The sequence below is a fragment of the Diplotaxodon limnothrissa genome, linkage group LG7 (assembly GCF_057381915.1).
Source record: "Diplotaxodon limnothrissa isolate DT_005_m linkage group LG7, D_limnothrissa_male_GT1.1, whole genome shotgun sequence".
NCBI classification, from domain to species: Eukaryota; Metazoa; Chordata; class Actinopteri; order Cichliformes; family Cichlidae; genus Diplotaxodon; species Diplotaxodon limnothrissa.
This window is the reverse complement of record NC_140602.1, coordinates 14,638,691-14,660,473: the sequence shown is the minus strand read 5'-3', so window position 1 is coordinate 14,660,473 and position 21,783 is coordinate 14,638,691. Positions and strand designations below refer to the sequence as shown.

The following is a 21,783-nucleotide window of genomic DNA, read 5'->3' as shown; positions in this document are numbered from 1 at the left end:
TTGCATAATGAGAATCGTATTACTTAAAAGAAGCCCAAAGTGGCCACTACTACAACACATACATCAGTGGATGAGAGTCCTTGGCCACAGAACACAAAGAGACACAAACATGGCGACGTGAGCAATATGAACATATTGTCACTGTGTTTGTGCCACCAGATGAGAAGAAAGGGAGACAGACCTGCTGGTCCTTTCTTCTTATTCTTCTTACTCTTGTTGCGCTGGTTGAGCTGAGCAAAGGCCTCTGCTGCCTTCTGCAGCCGTGCCACAAAGATCTCAATGTCATCCAGGGCACAGTTAAGGATTTGCTGAGGGGGACAAATGCTCAGGTTTAGGCTTTGAAGAATGTAGCTACATGAGACGTGAAAGGAGCAGCGTAGCATATTAGCAGGTGTCCCTGTGGATAAAGAAAGGCACTCACCACATCCTTCTCAATGCGCTGGGCCAGCTTTTCATGTGACTCTGAGTCACTTTGCCTGAAAGCTCGTCTGTCTACAAAGACAAAAAGAGACAAAAATGAATCAAATTGACCACTGAACAAAACATTTAGAATAAAAAGCGAGCCGTGGATGCGTGTCAAATCTCACCCTGTGTGTCCACGGCTGCCACTCGTCCCCTTGCGGCAGGTGGTGGGCCCTTAGGGGCCGACGGGGGGAGGATAGTCTCTCTGTGACGCTTCATTTTTTCCTGGTTCACCCTTAACGGGAAGACATGATGACAAGTTAGCTCGCAGCTAGTTACCTTCTCAAATGTGTCTTTGACTGCATGAGTTTACATATATTAGCACTAATCTCACTTCAGAGTCTGAGGCCTCATATTCTTCCCGTGCTTGACGTCTCCAATGGCACTGTCAATGTCTGCATGAACCATCTCAGCCTGAAGAAAGTGAGGGAGAGACACAAGTTAACATTAATATTAAAATATTCCCATTTAGTAGGTTCACTCTGAGCCATACCAAAAAAAAGAGAAAAAAAAGTTATTTCAGTGAGAGTGTGAAAAAGGTTAAACAACAAGACAAATATAAACTTATTTGACCAACTCACGTGGTTTAAAGTTTTACAGTACACTGAATTCACCTCTCTAAAGCATGTTAACACCTGCAAACTTTAATTCTCAAATCTGAAATATATCCAGATGTAAAGACGTGAAAGCTGCTGGCTCTAGACATTTTTAACAACACTATATCTGGTTTGTGTTGTTGGTTATGGTGATTTCTGTTTTTTCTCAAACACAATCCTCATGTGATAAAGCAAAGGTCACTCTAGTAAATCTTTATGACCCAGCGCTTTCTTGTCTAGTCTTAGCCAGGGCTAAAAGATCCAGCATTCTAATAAACCCATTTTTGACATTTAAACCAACAAAGAAGTCATTTTCCCCCCTTAAATGGCCTGAAATAACAGGAAGTTAATCAAATAAGGTAACACAGAAATACTGCCTTTACTCCAACATGGAACATTGGCCCTTATATTCAAAATCAATCCCCAAAGCCTCATTCGGAGCCAGGAAACAACACTGACTAGTGGTGATTCTGAACTACACAGACATAATGTTATTACAGTGAGTTAACAGAGTTCCAGCTTCCTCCATACAAATATACAGGCTGCAAAGACAATAGTGCTGAAATCTGACCTGTAGTGCTCTGGTATCAGCAGCTAGGTTTTCTTAATGATATAAAACACAAAGCCATCCATCATGCAAAGACAATGTAATAATGTGGCGTATTCAAACAAAAACTCACGTCCACTTCGTCGCAGTGGAAAAAGTGGATGTCGGGTTTGTACTGGTCCTTGTCCTGACACACGAGCAGCACCACGGAGGGGTAACGGGTCTGATTCAACACTGTCTGACACATGTGGATGGTTGGAAGAGGGAAGTTCTCCAACTCTTCCTGTAGCAGAACAACAAAAAGATAAGAAAGAGGTGGAAATAGGGAAAGAGCGAGACACCAACTGAGTACAAAATAATCAGACACATAGCCTTCTAAATGACTTGTACGAGAGAAAAGGCATAATTACAGGACTCTATTGTAGCATTGCAACGGAAAACAAAGTATATACAGCAAGTCTGACTGTGTTCAGGACTAACACAATGCAACAAGATTATTAATGTTGTTCATCTCCCTTGCCTGTCATTATTGGAACACAGAAATGTCGGTATTTCATGTTGAAATAATGTTCTGAGGTGTAAACAGATGCTTGGAGCTGTACCTGCGTATCACAATCCAAAAGTCTGACTGACTTGTCTGTGACCTGGAGGAGCATCTCCTGGGTCCAGATTTTGTCTTTTGAGTCCAGAAGAATCAGTTTCTTGATTGCATCATCCACTGTGGCGATGGACTCTGTCTTGTCCATAACAAATGTGGAAAGATGCTGCAGAGAAAACAGTTGTTGGTGACTTAGTGTGTTAGTGGAAGTCAACTAAAAACAGCACCTGCACTTGAAGCTGTGCTCAAGAAAGTGGTTAGTCATAATTTGCAATATACTTGATCTAATTTTCAAATATAAGGAAGGAAGCTTGTGACATTTGGGATATGCTTACTTTATGCTTAGACCCTATATCAGATTACAGCTTTAGGACTGAAATAGAAAGAAACAAATAGAAAATTCTGTCTCGAAGCAGCTCAAAAGTTTCCTAATTAACACATTATATGTTATTTTTAATCTCTCATCAAAAAAAGAAGCATGTGCCAAGTATGCGTTTCTTGGCTGGGAGTAGCAGGCTGTTCACTGTTGACCGATGACACAATGACACACAATGACAAAACTCCTGGAAGTGCGGGGGGCAGCCAAGAAACAGTCTGGCACCACAGTGTTTATTTTTTTACACTTTTTTATGATTAAGTATAGCATAACTTGTTAATTAGTTAACCAGGGGAGCCACCTCCCTGTCTTCAGTCTTTAAGCTAACCTGCGGTGACTCCATAGAGAACACAGAGCCACAATCAATCTACTTATCTAACTCTCAGCAAGAAAACAAATAAAAATGTTCCCTCATTCCTTTAACTGTACTCTCTTGCTATATAAATGCTTCATTTAACTGACTTTTGTGTAGCTGGGTGAGTTTCTGTTTATCTGATCAAAACTGAACTACTGCCACTAAGTGGCTGCTGGCACCAGGATTGTTATCTTGTGTATCATTACTCACCCATGCGTGATAATGAGGGAGGCATTTAGAAGATATCCTATTAATGTGGACACAGGACATAGTTCAGAAACATGCCTGACCCAAAGCACGTCTCGGACTCAGTCGTTCCAACATTAGCTCATTACTGCTGCAATCAAAGGCCCGACTGTTTTATTATAACAAAGTTCCAGTAAGTGAAATGTAATCAGAAGATGAACCTGTGTGTCAGCTTTTATCTCTGGGCAAAAGAACAATATGCCATAACCTTCATAGTGTCGTTATCTTGCTTTGCAAATGAGGTTACGTGACAAGCATTTTAAACCCATAAGTTAACAGCATTATATGAGATAATGTAAAAAAAATTTACAGATAAATGTCACAGTAACGCCCTGAATGATCAGGACACTGACTATTACATCTTCGTTGCATGGAATGTAAACACAGACATCTCCAGTAACATACTACTACATTATACCGTAGTCTAAAAAAGTTTTAAAAAATGCTATAAAGGCAGAGCAATGACAAAAAACACTGTGCATAAGAATACCGCGGTTTCATAAACACTTAAATTCATTTTACATTAATGACCTCTAAAATCCTTATGAGCGAAATAAGAAGTTAAAGTGTGTTAAAATAAGTGTAACACTGAATAAATGAATGAACACACACTGTGTGAGTCTACGCTTCTTTGCTTTAATTTTGAAATACAATGAGATATGAAAATCAATGAAATAATGATCATTTTACCTCAACGTGATACTGCGACGTCTCATGCATGATAAAATTGGAGTTGGAGTATTTTTTCCTCTGCTCTGTTGATAAGAACAAAAAAATAAATTTACATTTCAGAAAGTAAAAACCTCCTCGGTGCTGCTTGCGATCCTGCTGTATATATGTACACCTATATAAACAACATTGACCTCAACTCCACAGGTCGAACCTTTTAGCGGAGTGAACAGCTGAAAGGACGCATTAAAGCTGAGAACAGCAGGAGGGCAATAAGGAAGTGACAAAGAATCGTAATGTATGCTCCTTTTACTTTTTCCATGAGGTCAACTGCTAATCCCAATGTTAACTACACTGTTCAGATATATTGCACGCTTTCTAAAATAAAGTTTTCATCCTTATGATTTTCGACTATATTTTAAGGTAAAGGAATAGATCTGCAGCTGCTCGCTGCCTGAGGGCAAGTAACACGAGATCAGAGCTATGTGAGAAATTCATAATTAAGTGTGAAATCAGAGGATACTTGAGTATTAATTCACTGTGCTCCATATTAAAATATTTTGGCCGAGCTGGGATTAAATCTTCGTCAGATCCAGCGCACCGTTCAGAGGCACAGATTTACTGGAGGGTCAAAGATCAGTGACAGCGTCACACTTCCTCATCTTTACCTTTCAGCTGGTTAAAAGCTGTAAAAATCAGACTGAAGTACAGTTTCCACACCTTAAAGTTCTGTAGTAGTGAGACGGCTGAAACGATTACCGCTACAACTGGAGAACTATTCCTGAAGGCTTAAACTTAAAGAAATAACAGCAAATTATAACTTAATAGCCTAAGACTTTTGCACACTGCTGCAATAGGAACAACTGCATTCAATACAGTAAGGAAAAAGGTCACGTTCAGGCTTGTTTTAAGACACGCTTGATAAGCCTTTACAAATACTTGAAACTAAATCTAAACCCACCATTAATGCTTCCTTATTCACAAAACAGTCAAATTCTACAGTGCAGACACTGTAGAATTACAGATTACAGATTAGGAAGCTCTAGGTTTCATCTACACATCTGGCCCATTTGTCACAAAAAATTTTTCATACATAAAAATAAGTTCCAAGCAAAAACTATTTGAGACAATAAGCTCAGTAAAGCTCAATAAACACGATGAGAGCTGCAGATTAGGGTGCGTTACACGTTTTGAGAAAAATGTAATGATAAAAACATAAATCACAGCAGCTTAAAAAAAAACAAAACAAAACCAAAAAACATTTAACCTTTTCAAAGCCTAGGTTCAACATGCAGTGATCCATATCAAATGTCCGATGCACAAAAACACTGAAACTCATGTCACCATTGTGTTAGCGTGATGCATGTTCTGCATGTGCTGCATGCACTGCGTGTGCTGTTGGCTCAAGGCTTTCTTTTTGAACAGGCTGATTACAAATGAGTGTGCCAGTGTGCTCATTGACCCATTTACCAGTTGAATAGTCTGCAGGTAACAATTACGGTTAAATGAGAGCATGGCTCAATCAACTCCATTGCTAGATATCAACTCGCTCTGTGTCCCCAGTCCCCTACCCAACAAAATCAACACGCTTATGTCACGCAGATTTTCTATTCGTACAGACATAGTTCTGTTCATGTGCTTTACAGCAACACAAAGCCACTCTGTTTGCCTAGCACTTACCAAAATGTGCAATAATGCTTTAAATGACATTCTAATATTCGATATTCCAATTCATTGTGGTAATGAACATGCTTCTTAGAGTCCTACATGTTTGCCTGTGATGAAACAAGACCTCTAAAGGGGACAATTTTAGAGCCAGCGCAACCGCTGCCCAAACAATGCAAGCATTTCTCTTTCCTCTTCCAGCCATTTCCTCTCTGCTTGGCTCCTCACAGGTGAAACACAAGCGTCGGGTGTCGATCTGAAAGACGAGCTCCCCCCATGTCTTATTAATGACTGACATTTATGCCAGTCAATTCACAGTGCCACGGCAGCTTACAATAACAGCCACTTAGCAGGCAGATGGGCAAATCCTCAGAGGTCTGAAGAGTCAATGACCAGTGACAAACATGGCTCCCTGGCAGATTATCAAACCAATACATGACCCAGGTCAATCGGACAATCCTATACTGGGAAACTATTAAACATATTTAATGGGATTCAATCCAAAACCAACAAAACTGGTGATTATCTGAGTAGCAGACAAAGAATTTTGAATCAGTTTGACTAATAATGAAAAATTGCATCATCACAATTATATATCTAGTCAATCACCAACACCTTGATGGCAAAACTCTGTGATTTCTTTCTAACTGTGCCACCGCCCTTTAGATACGGAAGTTTCCGGCTGCGTCAACAAAGACTTGACCATATGTTGCTAGCAAGGACCACATCAACGCCTCTCACAGCCTGACACCACTAACCAAAAGAAGAGACACTAAATGCAGTGGATCAATCGCAGAGATTCAACTGAATTACAAAACAACACAGACATTCAAGAAAAGCAACAGAGCAGGAAAACATCAATTCGAACCTGTTGATTTAGTCCCACCCAAGAAAAAGTTTACCTGTGATCCTCAACCCAAAACTTCCCGAGAAACTTATTATAGCTGCCAGGTGATTTTCAAGTCCGCAGATGATGAGTCCTAAGTGGCGTCTTTCTGCTTTACCCCAAAGCTGCTGCTGCTGCTGATAACAGATCAAGTGGGAGGACCTGTGCATCATTTGCATTCGTTTTTCTGCTGGACTGCACTGTGTGAATGGTAGGGTGGTTTGCATATGGGAGATTGTTATAATTTAACTAATGTACGTGTGTTTATTCAGCATAGTGTGAACAACCATCCTACACTGACCTACCAAATATCTAGCACTGTCATGGTTGGTGTTCAGTATTTTCCACTGTTGCCTCTTGGGGTTAAAAAGGATGGGCACGTGGCTGTCACCCTGCAGTGAGACGGTAGTGGTGACCATCTGCCAAACAACACAAGCTCATCACACGTACGGTGGGATACTTCACAAAGATTGCTAGAGTGGGAGTTTCCTGTGGATATTTGGATGATTTACGGCTCCGATATGTCACACAGACAACGAGGTGCACAGTCAGAAGTTTTGGGAACATCTTGCATCCCTACAATAGCGTCATCTGCCATTTCAGGCGATTCTAAATTTGGCCATGCAGGAAAGTGGGTTGTTCTGCTGTAGCTCGGCGTAGGTTTCTATCTGTGCCTACTATGTTGTGAAATAGTTCTTTATGTTGACAGTGTGGAAGGAGGTGTTGGCAGGAACCAGTGAGCTAATGTCTGAGGCAACGAGGGGAGGACCGGAGGCCTGAGTCCGCCTTTTCCTTTTCACTTTTCAATGTGCCCTTTATTCACCTGCAAGACATGGCCACCTCACCCTGTTCCAACCACACGTTAAAAACTGCCACACCCTGCAGTGTAAGCGAATTTCAGTGACACACACCCTAAGACAAGCATGCAACAGCTAAAATAAAAAGTCACTTCATGCCAGTACTGGATTACTGAGTTTAATAGCACTTACTACCGATTGGTAATGCAGCCCAACAATGCAAATGGGACACTAAAATAACAAGCATATCCCTGAATTCAAAGAATGTGACTAAGTGCAGATACACACACACTGGCATACATACAGTCCAGTGAGGACTACACCTGCGGCAACATGCCACAGAGTGAGTTTCCGGACACAGTCATTTGCAAAGCAAATGGAAAATTGTTGTGATTTGTGTCAGTAACAGGGCTAATCCACACAGATTGACTAGGAACAGTTTGGAAAGGTATCTAATTAAGAAAATACAGCTAAAGCTGTAAATCCTTAAAAATTGGTCACAAATCTATAGTTTCATTTTTAAGTAAACCAAGCAATGTGAAAAAAAAGTATAGAGCATTTGGGATCTATTTTCAGTAACAGATTCTTGCAAGAAAGTAAGCAAATTCTCAATACTAAACATCTAATTCCCCGACACGTAAGAGTGTCCAAACTCTTCAATGACAAGCTGTAAACTGTAGCTAGCCTGCTGTGAGTCATGCCACAGAAATAAGGGCATGTCGCAACAAAGTTCTGGAAACAAGCGAACAACAAAATGATCTTTCAGGAACAAACAGCGCAACACCTCAACCTACTTCCATGAAGCCACTTACCATAGAGGGCCTTGGCGCTGAGCTTGCTGTCCGATCTGGCCACTCCACTGAAATGACAAGAAGAGGGTACAGGGTTACGCAGCATGCCCTTCATCTTCTGACCCGCACCTCACGATAGTTAAGTGTCACAAACCCTTTTGCATGCACAGAAAAAAATACGAGCTATATACAGAGAGGAGACTGGCCAGCACTGGATGAGATTAGCCTGAGATTCTGAGCATATGGATCAGGGAGAGGGAGAGAGGGAGAGTGGAAGAGGGAGGGGGGGGGGGGGGGGTGTAGGGCACAGGGGAAGGCTGGAGCCAGAGACCCAGGCAAAACAAACAATTTTCAACAGAGCGGCTCTGTACCCAAAGTCCCTGACCCACACCACCTTCCACACACTGGGTTAGTGATTTTCTCTTGCCTGTGTGAGAGTAACCCAGCAGCATTAGCTAACACACTGAAAGGTAAACATCCAGAGGGGAAGCAGCAGGAATGTGACACTCACTTGGCTTGCTTCAGCGGAGATCCCTGGTGATTCATGATTTAAGGCATCTACCTGAATGAAGAAAATGACAGACAGAGTGAGAGAAGAGAAGGAGGAGAAGGGAAAATATTTTACCCTACAATAAGCATGTGTCATGTCTTAAAAACAGCTCAGACATTTTTCCAAGCAGAGATTCCTCGCACTCCACTTTGAGCTCATTTATAATCCAAAGGGTAAAGGCTCATAAATCGATATAACTACATTATCAAGGTTGCAGATCCAGTATGCAAAGCGTACTCTGCTGCACACTCTGTTTTTTCACTGTAGAGAGCCAGGTGTTTGGCCTGTACTGCTAAGAGTCTGGGGGCTGATCTGGGACAATGGCAGGCAGCAGGCTGACGTACTCTGTGTAATTAGATCCAACATGTTGAAGACTATATCTGCATAGCTGCAATTAATTAACTCGGTTGGTTTTTACATCCACATTGATAATTGTCAGAGTCCCGAAGGACGCAGCGTGTAACAGAGCACTGCATCTAAATCTGAGAGATCAGTGGGAGCAGAAAACGAGCGAAAACAACTGTCACACACCTTTCAGCCTGGAGACTTTAACCTGTCTATCAAGCCATTCACAACAAGGTTATATAATGTGAGCCACAACAAACACTGTGATTGAACCAGTGACTGTACAGGTGACTTTTTTTATAGTCACTGGCATGAACACGTTATCACACTAGAGATTTTGCAAGGACTTATAAGGATTTCAGCTACATTGCAGACCATAAATAGATTAAACCTAAATGCCATTACAGTAAATTTTTTTATCAATGCATGAACCACTAATAACCGTGAGTTGAACGCAACACTGAATTCTCAGCTGGAGTGACTTTTAGACTCCAAATATCACTTTAAGCAGCCAGTTCAGTTTGTATCCTCAAACAGGGATGAGCGTTTAGAAGGAATTTCAACTTTTCTACAACGACACAAACTGTGGGAAACTGACACTGAGATACTCGGAGGCATTGGGCGTGCTTCCCACAACAGGTATAAACATTCCAGTATCTTTCTTTTTTAAACAAACTGTTCTGACATTTCCTCGTGTCATGCCTTACCTCCTTCCTGAAGTCAAAACTGTTATGTCGTCCTAACAAGCACTACTCTACGCTACTTATCTACAACCTATAGCAGTTACATGTGTACGGGTGCGGTCTGAAAAGCTTATCTCGTTGGCCGATCATAAACTTAATCTCATTTACGGATAATCTCTTCAGATCTTTTGAAACAAAGAGGGGGCAATTCATAAAAGCAGTTTAGCCAACCACAGTCATACTTATTATAAGTTAAAATATGGTTATGTCCACGATGGGGCCACCTCCTCGCTGAAGATTACTACAACAAAGAGTCACATGAGCAAAGGGAAAAAAAGAAAAGAAAAGGCTATATTTACTTTAGTAAGCCTGCCCAAAAGATAGACTTCCTCTTTCCGCCCTTATCACTCTGGCCATCCTCCGTCAGTGCTATTGTTCACGGTTCTGGCCTGTTGCCAGGTTTCAGGATGGAGGTGAAGCCAAAGCAGTACAGGTAGGGTGTCAAGTGCTGTGAACTTGATGGCAAGAGGCCACCTGCTCACCTCCGCTTACTGACATTTATTGTGTGTATTGCTGAATAATGACAACCCTTTACTCAGAGGAAATTACACTGAATGACAGCAACAATTACGTACTAAACAAGGAGCCCTCTGAGAGCAAAAACCTCCACCCAGGCAGATCACTCACTGAGCAGTATTTAACTTTAAGGAAATAGTAATGCATTTTACATTTGATTATTAATTTGGTTCTTTTAATTTCTATATACATCAATAAAAACAAGTGCCAAGTGCAGAATTTTGTTTTTTGCCTCACTGGAACTTATTTTAACACGCTTATTATTTTTGCGGCTAAGTACATTTCTTAGTCAATTTAGTAATAAATAGCAAGTTAAGAAAATTGAATAAAAAAAAATCTAATAATTCAGGAACATTGTACATGTATTCAAGCTGCTATGTATTGAATCAGTCATAACCTGTTACTGTAATGTACATAGCAAAGCCAAAATAAAACAAATGTTGACAATACAAACAAAAGCAGTAGAATTTCAAGTAGTTTTACATGACGTGTAAGGTGATACTTAGAAGCTCCTTATATCATTGTTGACCTTCAGAGGTCAGAGGTTAAATGTGAAGTTATATTTTAAATCTTCATACCCTACTTTGACAACACAATAAGAATAAATGTTTCTAAGGCTTTTTGCCAATTTTCAACCAACAAATCATTATGTTGACCTCAAAGACCTTGGTGGATCTCAGCCAAAACATAATGGATTGCTAACATGAGCCCACTCTACACCTCTACAAAGTTTTATTAAAATTCATTCAAAACATTTCAGGCTATTATGTTTACAGACAAAATGGCACGCACGCATGCAAATACAACCACAAACATAACCCCCTTGGCCGGGTTAATAAGAAGCAGAGGATGCTCGTGTTTTTTCTTTTAAATCTACTAATTTAAGAAGAAAAAAAAAGAACAACAATATCAGGCTGGTTAAATTTCATATTTGAGAGAATTAGGTCCGATATCGAATTGCTTTCTTTGACAAAAAGTTATCTGAGTGTGAGTCCCGACTCAGCAAAGCTCTGCCTTATAGTACAGTCTCATATTTTAGATTTGTGGTATAATTGTTTTTGGATTGAAAACTGTCTGTCAGCATGCTAACAAATACAAACCCACAAACTCACATAAAGGTTTAACACTGAAGGTTAATTCAAATCTATGTGCGTGCATATTTCAAAGTGGATTTTCTCCAGGAACGTGCATAATTATGAAAACCTCAATATTTCTCTGCTCATAGTACGCCACATACGGTTTGGACTAAATAAACAAAGGTTTCTTTAGTGCAGGATTTGCAGAAAAGGCAATAGCTACAATAAAATACAGAAACGTTCTACAAGAGGCTATTTCAGTTGCAGTAGGCAGAAATTTAAAAAGACAAAGTAAAGGTCTGCTGGCCTTCACTCTCTGTTCTAAGCCTGGCATATCCACACGCATGAAATCTCTCGGGGTTCTCACACCCCAGGAGACTGCAGCTCCTTAAGTTACTTTAAACGACAGCTCTAAAACAAACAACATATAAAAAGCATTCCAGCTCCAAGCAACACTGCAAACGCCCCACAACACACCTGAAGCTGCACAAATGAGTCACAGCCTCATTACTGTGACATCCTCTGGCTGAGGATCTAAATCTCTTTTATGCCCGTTTTGACAGGGAGAACACCGACCCTGTCCTGTCCCCTCTCCCCTCAACCGACCCTGCTCCGGTCCTGAGCACTCATGAGCTGAGGCGTGTGTTCCGGAGCATTAACACCAGGAAGGCGGCCGGGCCAGATGGAGTGCTGGGCCGGGTGCTAAAAGACTGTGCTGCGGACCTGGCGGACGTCTTCACCTCTATATATAACACCTCGTTGTCCTGTTCACTGGTACCATCCTGTTTCAAAGCAGCAACCATCGTTCCCATCCCAAAACAGTCAAATGTCACATGTCTGAACGATTTCAGACCTGTGGCACTCACCCCCATTCCCGCCAAATGCCTGGAGAGACTGGTCATTAAACACATCAGAGCTGCTTTTCCACCATCCCTGGACTCGCACCAGTTTGCATACAGGGAGAACCGGTCAACCGAGGATGCGATCGCCACAGTGCTGCACACATTACTGAAGCACTTGGAACACAGGAACACCTATGCACGGCTCCTCTTTGTAGACTACAGCTCGGCTTTTAATACCATCCGGCCATACAAACTCCGTCCCAAACTCCACCAACTGGGACTTAACTCCTCTCTGTGCAACTGGATTGTGGACTTCCTCACTAACCGTAGACAGAGTGTCAGAGTGGGTAAGAACACCTCTTCCACCCTTGTGGTCAACACCGGTGCCCCTCAGGGGTGTGTCCTGAGCCCTCTGCTATACACTCTCTTCACCCATGACTGTATTTCCTCCTGCGCGTCCAATCTCATTGTTAAGTTTGCAGATGACACTACAGTGCTCGGACTTATATCCAACAATGATGAGACAAACTATAGGACAGAGGTGCAACAACTAGAGTCATGGTGCCACGACAATAACTTGGTCTTAAACACCAAAAAGACCAAGGAGATCATTGTAGATTTCCGGAAGAGGGGTCATAACAACCATCTGCCTCTCTTCATTGGCAGTGAGGCGGTGGAGAGGGTGAGCAGTTTTAAATTCTTGGGGGTAACTGTGACCGAGGACCTGTCCTGGGGCAACCATATCACCTCAGTTGTACGGAAGGCCCAACAGCGCCTCTACTACCTGAGGAGACTGCGGAGCGCACACATTCCCAGATCTCTGATGTTGAACTTCTACAACTGTGCCATCAGCAGCGTTCTGACGTATGGATTTCTAGTGTGGTTCCCCAGCTGCACCAAGGCCGATCAGCAAGCACTCCAGCGGGTGGTGAAAGAAGCTGGCAGAATTATTGGAACAAGTCTGCCAGAGATCAGTAATATCTTCCCCACTCGCTGTCTGAGGAGGGTGCACAGTATCCTGCGGGACCAACATCACCCTGCGCGCCACCTTTTCCATCTGCTGCCCTCAGGGAGAAGGTACAGGTCTATACAGGCCAGAACATCCAGACTGGCCAACAGCCTGTATCCACAGGCTGTGAGGCTCCTGAACTCTCTGCCCCCCTCTCACGGACAATAACCATATCCAACTTCTTAATAGCAATGAACTGGTCTGCATTGGTGCATCATATCTTTATTCTCTTCTCCCTCCTGCCCCCCCCCCCCTCTTTCTTAAATAGATAACTATCATATCTGATATCATATCTCACAGTACAATAATATTGAATGGGTTGCATTGTTGTATTTTGTCATGTTTCTCAGGTCTTTGTCTGAATTTCTACGAACATTATTGCTAAGGATTGTCTTATTGCATTGGAGTCACACTGGGTTAAATATGTACACTTGGGTTTTAAGGGGTATTTATTATTTTCTTCTTTTTTTTTGGGTTGTATGGAAGCCCCAAACGCAATTTCATTGTTCTTGACAATGACAATAAATAAATAAATAAATACTAAATACTAAAATACATAATCAGCACATGCTCATTAGCTGCCTCTTGTATAAGGAACACTTGTTTTGAAGACTGATGTCAAATGAGTCCGACTACAACAGATGTGCTTATTTTAAAAACATCAACGCTACAAAGTTAGAAAACCTTATATAGTAAGTGCTGCATCAATGATCTCTTATAAGTGCCATTACATTGACCCATGGTCTTGAAAAACAATCTCAATTCCACCCAGTGCTTCCTGCAGAAGTTCTCTGATGACTCTGCAATAGTCGGCCTCATCACTGATGGGGACGACAAGGAGTACAGAGGACTGACTCAAGACTTTGTGGACTGGTGCCAGCTGAACTACCTCCAGATCAACGCCAGTAAAACCAAGGAGCTGGTGGTAGACTTCCGCAGGCACAAGCATTCTCCACTGCAACCACTGAACATCCAGGGTATGGACATTGAGGCTGTGGACAGCTACAGGTACCTTGGTGTTCATCTGAACAACAGACTGGACTGGACTCATAACTCAGACGCCCTCTACAGGAAAGGGCAGAGCAGGCTGTACCTGCTGCGGAGACTCAGGTCGTTTGGGGTGGAGGGCCCACTCCTGAAGACCTTCTATGACTCTGTGGTGGCTTCTGCTATCTTTTATGGTGTGGTCTGCTGGGGCGGCAGCATCTCTGCTGGGGACAGGAAGAGACTGAACAGGGTGATCCGAAGGGCCAGCTCTGTTCTAGGATGCCCTCTGGACCCAGTGGAGGTGGTGAGTGACAGGAGAACGGCGGCTAAGCTGTCATCCCTGATGGACAACGTCTCCCACCCCATGCAGCAGACTGTGACAGCACTGAGCAGCTCCTTCAGTGGGAGACTGCGGCACCCACGGTGTGGGACGGAGAGATTTCGCAGGTCTTTCCTCCCCACTGCTGTCAGACTCCACAACAAAGACTTTAACTGAACAAACACACACATCCATACATGTGCAATAACACTAAGTGCAATAATCTTTTCTGGCATCGTTGTATTTTTACTCAGTTGTATATAGCATTCGTATTCTATTTTTATCTTATTGTATATTTTTATTCTATTTTATTCTACTGTATATAGTATATTATTTTATTCTATTCTGTACAGCTGTGTACTGTATTTATTCTTATTGTATTCTAATTTTTGCGTCATAACTTTTGCACTGTCCACTTCCTGCTGTGACAAAACAAATTTCCCACGTGTGGGACTAATAAAGGTTATCTTATCTTATCTTAACAGTTCCTTGCTTTTTTGTAACTCGCTCACACTGTTATGATAGCTGGAAGTAACTTTTATAAAGACTGTGACTCTCATATTAGTAGCTATTACTTCTCTTTTGGTGATTAATGTGCAGCATATTAGGAGGTTACTCCTACACCCATTAATCTGGAATTAAACCATGATCCTTTGACAATCGAGTTAAATGCTGCAATTAAAACGGTTGGTGAAATCAGATGTAAACTAGGGCAGCGACGTGTACTTTTCTGCTCTGTTGCAAGCAAAGCAAATACATGCACGCTCAAAAACATGAAGTGATAGCTTTGTGCAAAATGCATCTAAAATATATCAAATCAAAGTGTTGTTAATTCAAATAATTCTTCTTTGAGGAAAATGTGCTTGGTATAAACTGGATGTGTGCTAATTGAGCAAATTTCATTTGACCAGACTCCATTAAATGTAACACTTTACAATGTACTGTGTGAAATTACATAGGAAAATCTACATGTAATCAAATTACTTTTGATAATGCACATGCAGTACCTGATGCACTGCAAGAGTGTCAGTTATACTTCATCAGTAACAAACTTAACAAAATGTGATAACAAATTAGCTACGAGTCTTTGTCTAATAACACATTTTAATTAAAAATGCTTAGAGGTAGTGTGTGTGTGTGTGTGTGTGTGTGTGTGTGTGTGTGTGTGTGTGTGTTTCAAAAAACAAAACAAAAACATTGACTACTGCTATCTGAAGCTTATTCCTGAATTTTAATGTTTTTTAACTTCTAAAGTATTTGCACACTTGCAGGTTAATATCTAGTTTTTATATCTAAATAATGAATGTTCTGTATTAGTCAGGTGATATAGATCTCAGCTGGATACAGTGGCTTTATGTGAGATTATAGACTACACTATATAATATTAAAAAATAAATCGTGTATATTATAAGCTCATTCATTAACATGTAGTCTATGCTACCAGACCACCACCATTTGTTTTCTCTGCAAAAAAAATTGAAACTTTTTATTATATATATATTTTAAAACCTCAACACACCACGTCTAAAACAACAGCAAACATGACTTTTGACCACACAGGAACCAATTACTTGTTTATTATACTGCCATCTGCTTTCTTCCATGCCAGTAACTGACTGCTTCCATGAAGCCTGGTGGTTCCCATCCATTCGGTTCACATCGGTGTACACAAGGTTACACGGAGTTTATAAATGAATACGTTTAACTAATCACGCAGCGTTATTATATAAAATTAGACAAGACAAACTTAAAGGGCAAAGTTAAACTTTTACTGGCGCACAAGATCGTATGACACGACTGAAAAGCTCCAGTGTAGTCAATTTGCGATTTATGAAGCAAATACTTATTTATTTATTCGTTTTAATGTAAATTTAATGTAATGGCTTTAGACACAAACAGTTGACTAGCATATCTGTTACCCATCATTGAAACTTACTGTGAAAATTTCCGGATTGGATGCGAAAGGTGACAAACGTGGATGAAACAGCGCCTTAAACATCAGCCAGCCATCCCAACCTGCAGCTAGAAAACTAAAAGAAAACCCTCCGCTGCAAATCTCGCACTATCTCTAATCTCAGTAAACCCGCTGGACTCCAAAACTGCACACCTGTAGCACAAGAAGCTTCCAGTCGGTTCTCAGAAACTGCGCCGTTGAGAAGGTGACTCTGCAGGTAACTTTAGAGGGGCGGAGCTCCTTGGACACCTTGTTTGGAAGGTGGGTCGGTCCTTGTGTTTTTCTCAGAATCTGTCAGGATGGTGACAGTTTTGAAATATGCTGGTGGTGTAACTCCAGTCATTCGCTAAAAAAATGTCGCCAGTCACTATTCTTTACAATATAAGTTAATGCAAATCATGTAATCGTTCGGCGCCAAACGGGAGGAGGGGGGTAGTCCTTCCTTATTCTCCCGCAGTTTGATTTTAAGGGATTTAAGTGGTTAAAGGAGTAATTGTGCAAACAGTTCTTTAAAAAATGTTACTTATTCCGGTTTACCGTGGGGAAACCTTGCGCAACGGCTGGAAGCATTGTTTCAAAATATAAACGACACATGGGATCTCACATGAGATGTCGTGGGTGACATTCAACCAATGACAGGGTAAAATAAACCGTCAACTTTACATGCATTGATTGAAACGCATTTTCCAATAAAGCTCTTCTCAGGTGGAAGCTTTTAAATTCTGCAGGTTTGTCGTTGTGCAGCAGCACAGTGACTGGTGTAAACTAGTCGAATTCGGTGGGGGGACTGAAAGAGGAGCAACAGCGTGGAACACTGCCCAGGTTTCAGTGTCACCAGCTGGTAAGAATGACCACTCTTTGTATATTGTGCTGTCCTTGCAAAGAAAACCACTAAGATAATGCAGTTCTCAGAGAGGCCTTATTTTTTGTTGACCCCCCTGAATCACCTTAGAATTCACAGCACAAAAGTCTTTGTATAAACGTTGCTGCTGACATCCAGCCAGTGTTTGTGCGTGCTTGTTGCTCAAGGACGGGCACTCTGAAATGTGGATTGTTTTGAAAGTGGTTACTCTGGAAACATTGTCCCTGTGTTTGATCATTAACTTCATCTGTTTGAAGAAAGGAGAGTCGGAAATGCCTCAAAGAACAACACTGACAAACTGCTCTGAGTGCCTGATCTGACATCTGATATGCTCAGCTGAAGTCTAAGAAGCTGGCATGCAGAATTCATATTTGATATGTGATATTTTCAGGTCACTTCAGGCTCTGTTGGTACTTAGAAATGTGATTTGTACATATGTGTGACCACGCTCCAGTTGACTTATTAAAACATCCCACAAAAAAACCCTATATTATTTATTTCAAAAATATTTTCCAAGGAAAATCATCTGGGAAGACTCAAACCTTTATCAACGCAAGTCTGCCCTCTACTGTACAAAACAGGAACACACATAAAAAAAACATTTAATATGAAAAAAAATCCCTGAGAACCTCTCAGCATAGATTAACTCATATTTTTCTATCTCTGCATTTTAACTTATATTACTTTTATAATAGGCACAACAGTCCAAATAAGTATTTACAACACAATCCAAGTGATGCTGTTAATTTGTGGTTTTCTTCTTGCAAAAAGAAATCACAGTAGACACACTGTGAGATAAGATGTAAAAAAACAACAACAACAACATGACTTCTTCATGGGCTTCTTCATGAGTGGACCCTGAAAAACAAAAACAAAAAAAACCATATAAAAATAAGCTGTATCATTGCACATTCATTATACGCACAACCCACTCATGAAACGAGCTGCCCAACAGGAGGATTGTTAGTTTACATGGTTTTTCACACAAACTAAACCCCTCTCACACAGATTTATTCACTGATCTCCTCCTCATGCACACAATAGAGATTCCGATCAGAATAAGAGAGGGAATTATCGTCGTTGCATCTGTCCTGGGAGGAAACTTTGAGGATGTGATGACATTGCACAAGGTATACAGTATCACATGAAAGAATGCTGCCATTATCAATAATTCAGACATGTCCTAAAGGGAACCGGGGCTTATTTGTTTCATAAACAATAGCATGAACACAAAGAAAGCGCGCCAATGTGGGGGCTTTCAAAACATACGTATGAGATGCTAATGATGTCGACAAATCAACTCAATCAAAATAAATGGAGCCTAAAATGTAGGCCAGCCTCCTGTGGGAAGTGTTTTATCTGTGCTTGACACCAGATATTGTAATTTACCAACCTATCTGTCAATTATGCTGACTTGATAAAAAAAAAGGGGGAGGCATAGTAGGGGTAATACAATAAAAGCCTCTTCGCCTGTCATGAATGAAGCCGTTGAGCTTGAATATAAAAGCTTTGGTTTAGTTTTGAGAAGTGAAATCATGAAAGTGAAACAAACCTGGCAAATCTGGTTAAAGTGCTGAAAGCCAAGACTCCGTCTAAACCATAGAGACCGAGTGAGACGCTGCTGATGATTACATCCGCCCTCATCACGTAGCTCTGCCACACTAGGAAGTAGACCGTCAGCAGGATGGTTGCCCCCGTCAAAAGGAGGTTGCCAAAAACATAGGTCTCGCTCTCTGTCAGGTTGCCCTTCACACCTGTAGACTCAGAGAAAAGCAATGTGTATAGACTGTCTTTGAGTTTACTGATGAATGTGTCCATTTGAAGCAGTCACATTCGTCCTTGACTACGCTCAGGCCGCACAGTGCCACAGTGGTTAGAATAGAATAGAATAGAATAGAATTCAACATAGCACTGTTGCTTCACAGAAAAAAGGTTATGGGTTCAAAAACACCAGTCAGCTCTCTGTGCTAGCCTCTTCCTCTTTGCATAACTGGTTAAGAAATTGGCTTCATGGATTGAGTATGTTTGAATTATAAGTGCATGTATTTAGTGAGAACAATGTTTACAATATTATCACATGATATGAAAACGCTATTATTTTGTTTTTAGATATCAGTATCATCACATTCAATTTACTAACATTTCTCAAAGCATATCAATAGTCATTCTGTCAATATGTATTTTCACAACCCAAGCCCTCATTTTTCACATATTTCAGTGTTTGCAAAAACTTTCAAAACCCTCTTAAGGTACAATTTGTGTCCTCCTTGCTAACTAGTAAGTGAGGATTAATAATGTGAAGGACTCTCCTCTAACCTTAGCTGGATAAGCAACCATAAAACAACAAATTAATGATTATTACTTTTTTTGTTTTACTTTTATTACCTGGTTAAAAATATAATAAAATGATATATCCTCTCCTCTTTACTCACTTAAGTGATTCAGGATCTGTTACCAGGCAGATATTTGTAATTGTTAATGTTTAAACTGCATCACATTGGCTGATGTCAGCACTTTTCAGCTTAAGATAAAAAATCCAAGCGATGATAAGAGGATTATGAAGGAAACAAACTGAGTGTAAGGGGACTACTGGAGAGTCAAAAGCACTGCATGTGGTGGTCACTTTATTAGGTACACCAAATATCCCAACTTGACATTTATGGCATTGTTTGTTGTCATTGCTGGAAGCAGCCATTAGAAGATGGGCACAGTGTAGTCATAAAGGATCAGATGCGGTGTTTAAATGATATTCAGTTGATACTAAAGACCTTGAAGTGGAGTCCAGAGGACATTCTGTATATACAACAACCAGCAGCCTGAACCCCACTGATACATGGATGGATACATGGATGCATGTTTTCATGTTGTTTACACCAAATTCTGATCATACTATCTGAATGTCGCAGCTGAATTCAAGAACCACACCTGGCAACATTTTTTCAATTTTCTGTTGTCCAGTTTTAGTGAGCCAGTGTTGTAGCCTCAGTTTCCTGTTCTCACTTGACAGGAGCGGCACCTGATGCTGTCCTCTGCTGCTGTAGCCCCTCTGTTTTTAGGTTCAATGTGTTGTGAGATGCTCTTCTGCATGCCTTGGCTGTAACGAGTGGTGAAATCCAAGCAGTCCTCTGACCTCTGGGATCAACAAGACATTTTCTCCCAGAGAACTGCTGCTCACTCAATACTTTCTCTGTTTTGGACCACTCTCTGTAAGGTACAACTGGTGCTATTGCTGCATATGGTAAATGGACTGGTTTATAAATAGTGCCTTTCTACTCTCAAAGAACCCTCAAAGCACTTTATTTACCCATTCATATGCTGAAGCGCTTTCTATCTAATGACATATATGTACCTTTACCTCCTGACCTACAGCACACCAGCAGCCAATAAACAATCTTTGCAGTGAAGAGATGTTGCAAAGACCTAATTAATAAGCCATAAATAAAAATCTGACATAATTTTAAACGGATTTTTTTGCAATTTCCTGTTAACTAAGACCTTTGTAATAAAAAGTTACCTTATTTAGCCTTTTATAAAATCACATTTGAAATTCTTTGAATCCAGGATCTTGTGATAATAAACCAAATCTGGTTAATCTGGTTTATCATGAGTGCGTGTAAGCGGTCGCACATGTTTTTTTTCCTTCTTGTTTACATGTTGTGCTAAAATGTAAATAGAAACTTGGAACACAAATATTTACATGTATTAAGTATATGTATCACACTTCACAGTTTAGACCTACAAATTGGATGGGTAAGATAGTTACGGGTAAGGAGTATTAAAGTAAATGTGAATTTGTGCAGGGTCCAGCATGTTTTCTATCAACCTTGCCAGCTTCAAGAAGCTGTATTAAACGTATAATAAGTAGGGCATGATAACAGCATGCTTGAAATGGTGCAACTGGCTTTTTGATCGCTTTCTTACCAATGTAGAAATGGAGAAACTCCAGAGCAGCCAGCAGGAAGAGCAGAAAGATGTCACACACCAGAGCATCGGAAGGATAAGACAGCACCAAGCCTGAGAGCAGCAGACACGGTTAGGTACATCGGAGTCTTTGGAAAAGTCGCGTGAGAGACATCACTCACTCTTTTTGATGATTAACCCGAGAGTGAAGAGGAAGTAGAAGACAAAATAGGCGGCTGTCACATGGAGCAGCAGCTGCAGAGTCACAGACGACAGCTGGGTGCAAAGTTAAGCATCACTCGTTATCAGATACTTTTCTGACTGTGGCGTGCACGTTTTAATAATAAAAAGAGAAGGATACGACACCCGCCGGCCTCCCTGCAGACACAGACACACCGAATTAGACTCGGCACAGTGGACCAAAACAGGAAGAACACCGCTGTGAAGTTTTTGTGCGTTAAATTAATACAATTTAAACGTTGTGATACGTTTACTGCTAAGGTTTGTGTTTAGCAACCATAGCAACGCGTCCACCTACCTGGTCTGGGCAGCGCCATTTTGATTTTTTTACTCTCTTTAAACTACAAACGTTAACGTCGCCGCCTGCTGGTGGGAAGATAAAACTACACTTTGGGCCTGGCCAGAAAAAAAACCCTTTATAGCTAACATATAAAATGGAAAATAAATAAAGT

The 21,783-nt window shown here is 41.0% G+C and overlaps 2 protein-coding genes across 3 annotated transcripts in view; both read right to left on the bottom strand.

Moving 5' to 3' along the window:
- The window catches only part of eps8l2 (EPS8 signaling adaptor L2), a 31,353-nt gene extending 14,847 nt beyond the window's left edge, over window positions 1–16,506 (bottom strand). Inside the window, exons 1-10 of one of the 2 annotated variants that reach the window (XM_085359255.1) lie at window positions 16,312–16,506; window positions 8,500–8,550; window positions 8,010–8,056; window positions 3,871–3,935; window positions 2,208–2,369; window positions 1,739–1,888; window positions 797–876; window positions 588–697; window positions 422–492; window positions 182–308 (exon numbers count right to left, since the gene is read on the bottom strand). In XM_085359255.1, coding sequence (XP_085215381.1) covers window positions 182–308; window positions 422–492; window positions 588–697; window positions 797–876; window positions 1,739–1,888; window positions 2,208–2,369; window positions 3,871–3,935; window positions 8,010–8,056; window positions 8,500–8,534 — 847 coding nt within the window. In that variant the 5' untranslated portion in view covers window positions 8,535–8,550; window positions 16,312–16,506. Of the gene's footprint in view, window positions 1–181; window positions 309–421; window positions 493–587; window positions 698–796; window positions 877–1,738; window positions 1,889–2,207; window positions 2,370–3,870; window positions 3,936–8,009; window positions 8,216–8,499; window positions 8,551–16,311 lie in introns of those variants that run through there. The other variant, XM_085359254.1, reaches the window with a different exon arrangement.
- A 1,482-nt stretch (window positions 16,507–17,988) lies between these two features.
- Window positions 17,989–21,648, bottom strand: LOC146627974 (transmembrane protein 80-like). The gene is made up of 6 exons (XM_085357508.1): window positions 21,630–21,648; window positions 21,453–21,469; window positions 21,274–21,367; window positions 21,113–21,205; window positions 18,744–18,945; window positions 17,989–18,049 (listed from the first exon to the last, which is right to left on the bottom strand). Exons 1-6 carry the CDS (start codon window positions 21,646–21,648, stop codon window positions 18,037–18,039), a joined length of 438 nt encoding a protein of 145 aa, XP_085213634.1. The 3' UTR covers window positions 17,989–18,036.
- Window positions 21,649–21,783: the final 135 nt, after the last annotated feature.

What these genes read in the sequence shown, in the direction of transcription:
- LOC146627974 (XM_085357508.1), bottom strand. An exon ending in CGGGTTAATCATCAAAAAGA is followed by an intron (nt 21,206 to 21,273) that starts GTGAGTGATGTC and finishes TGCTGCTCTCAG; the next exon opens with GCTTGGTGCTGTCTTATCCT. An exon ending in GTTTCTCCATTTCTACATTG is followed by an intron (nt 18,946 to 21,112) that starts GTAAGAAAGCGA and finishes CTGAGTCTACAG; the next exon opens with GTGTGAAGGGCAACCTGACA.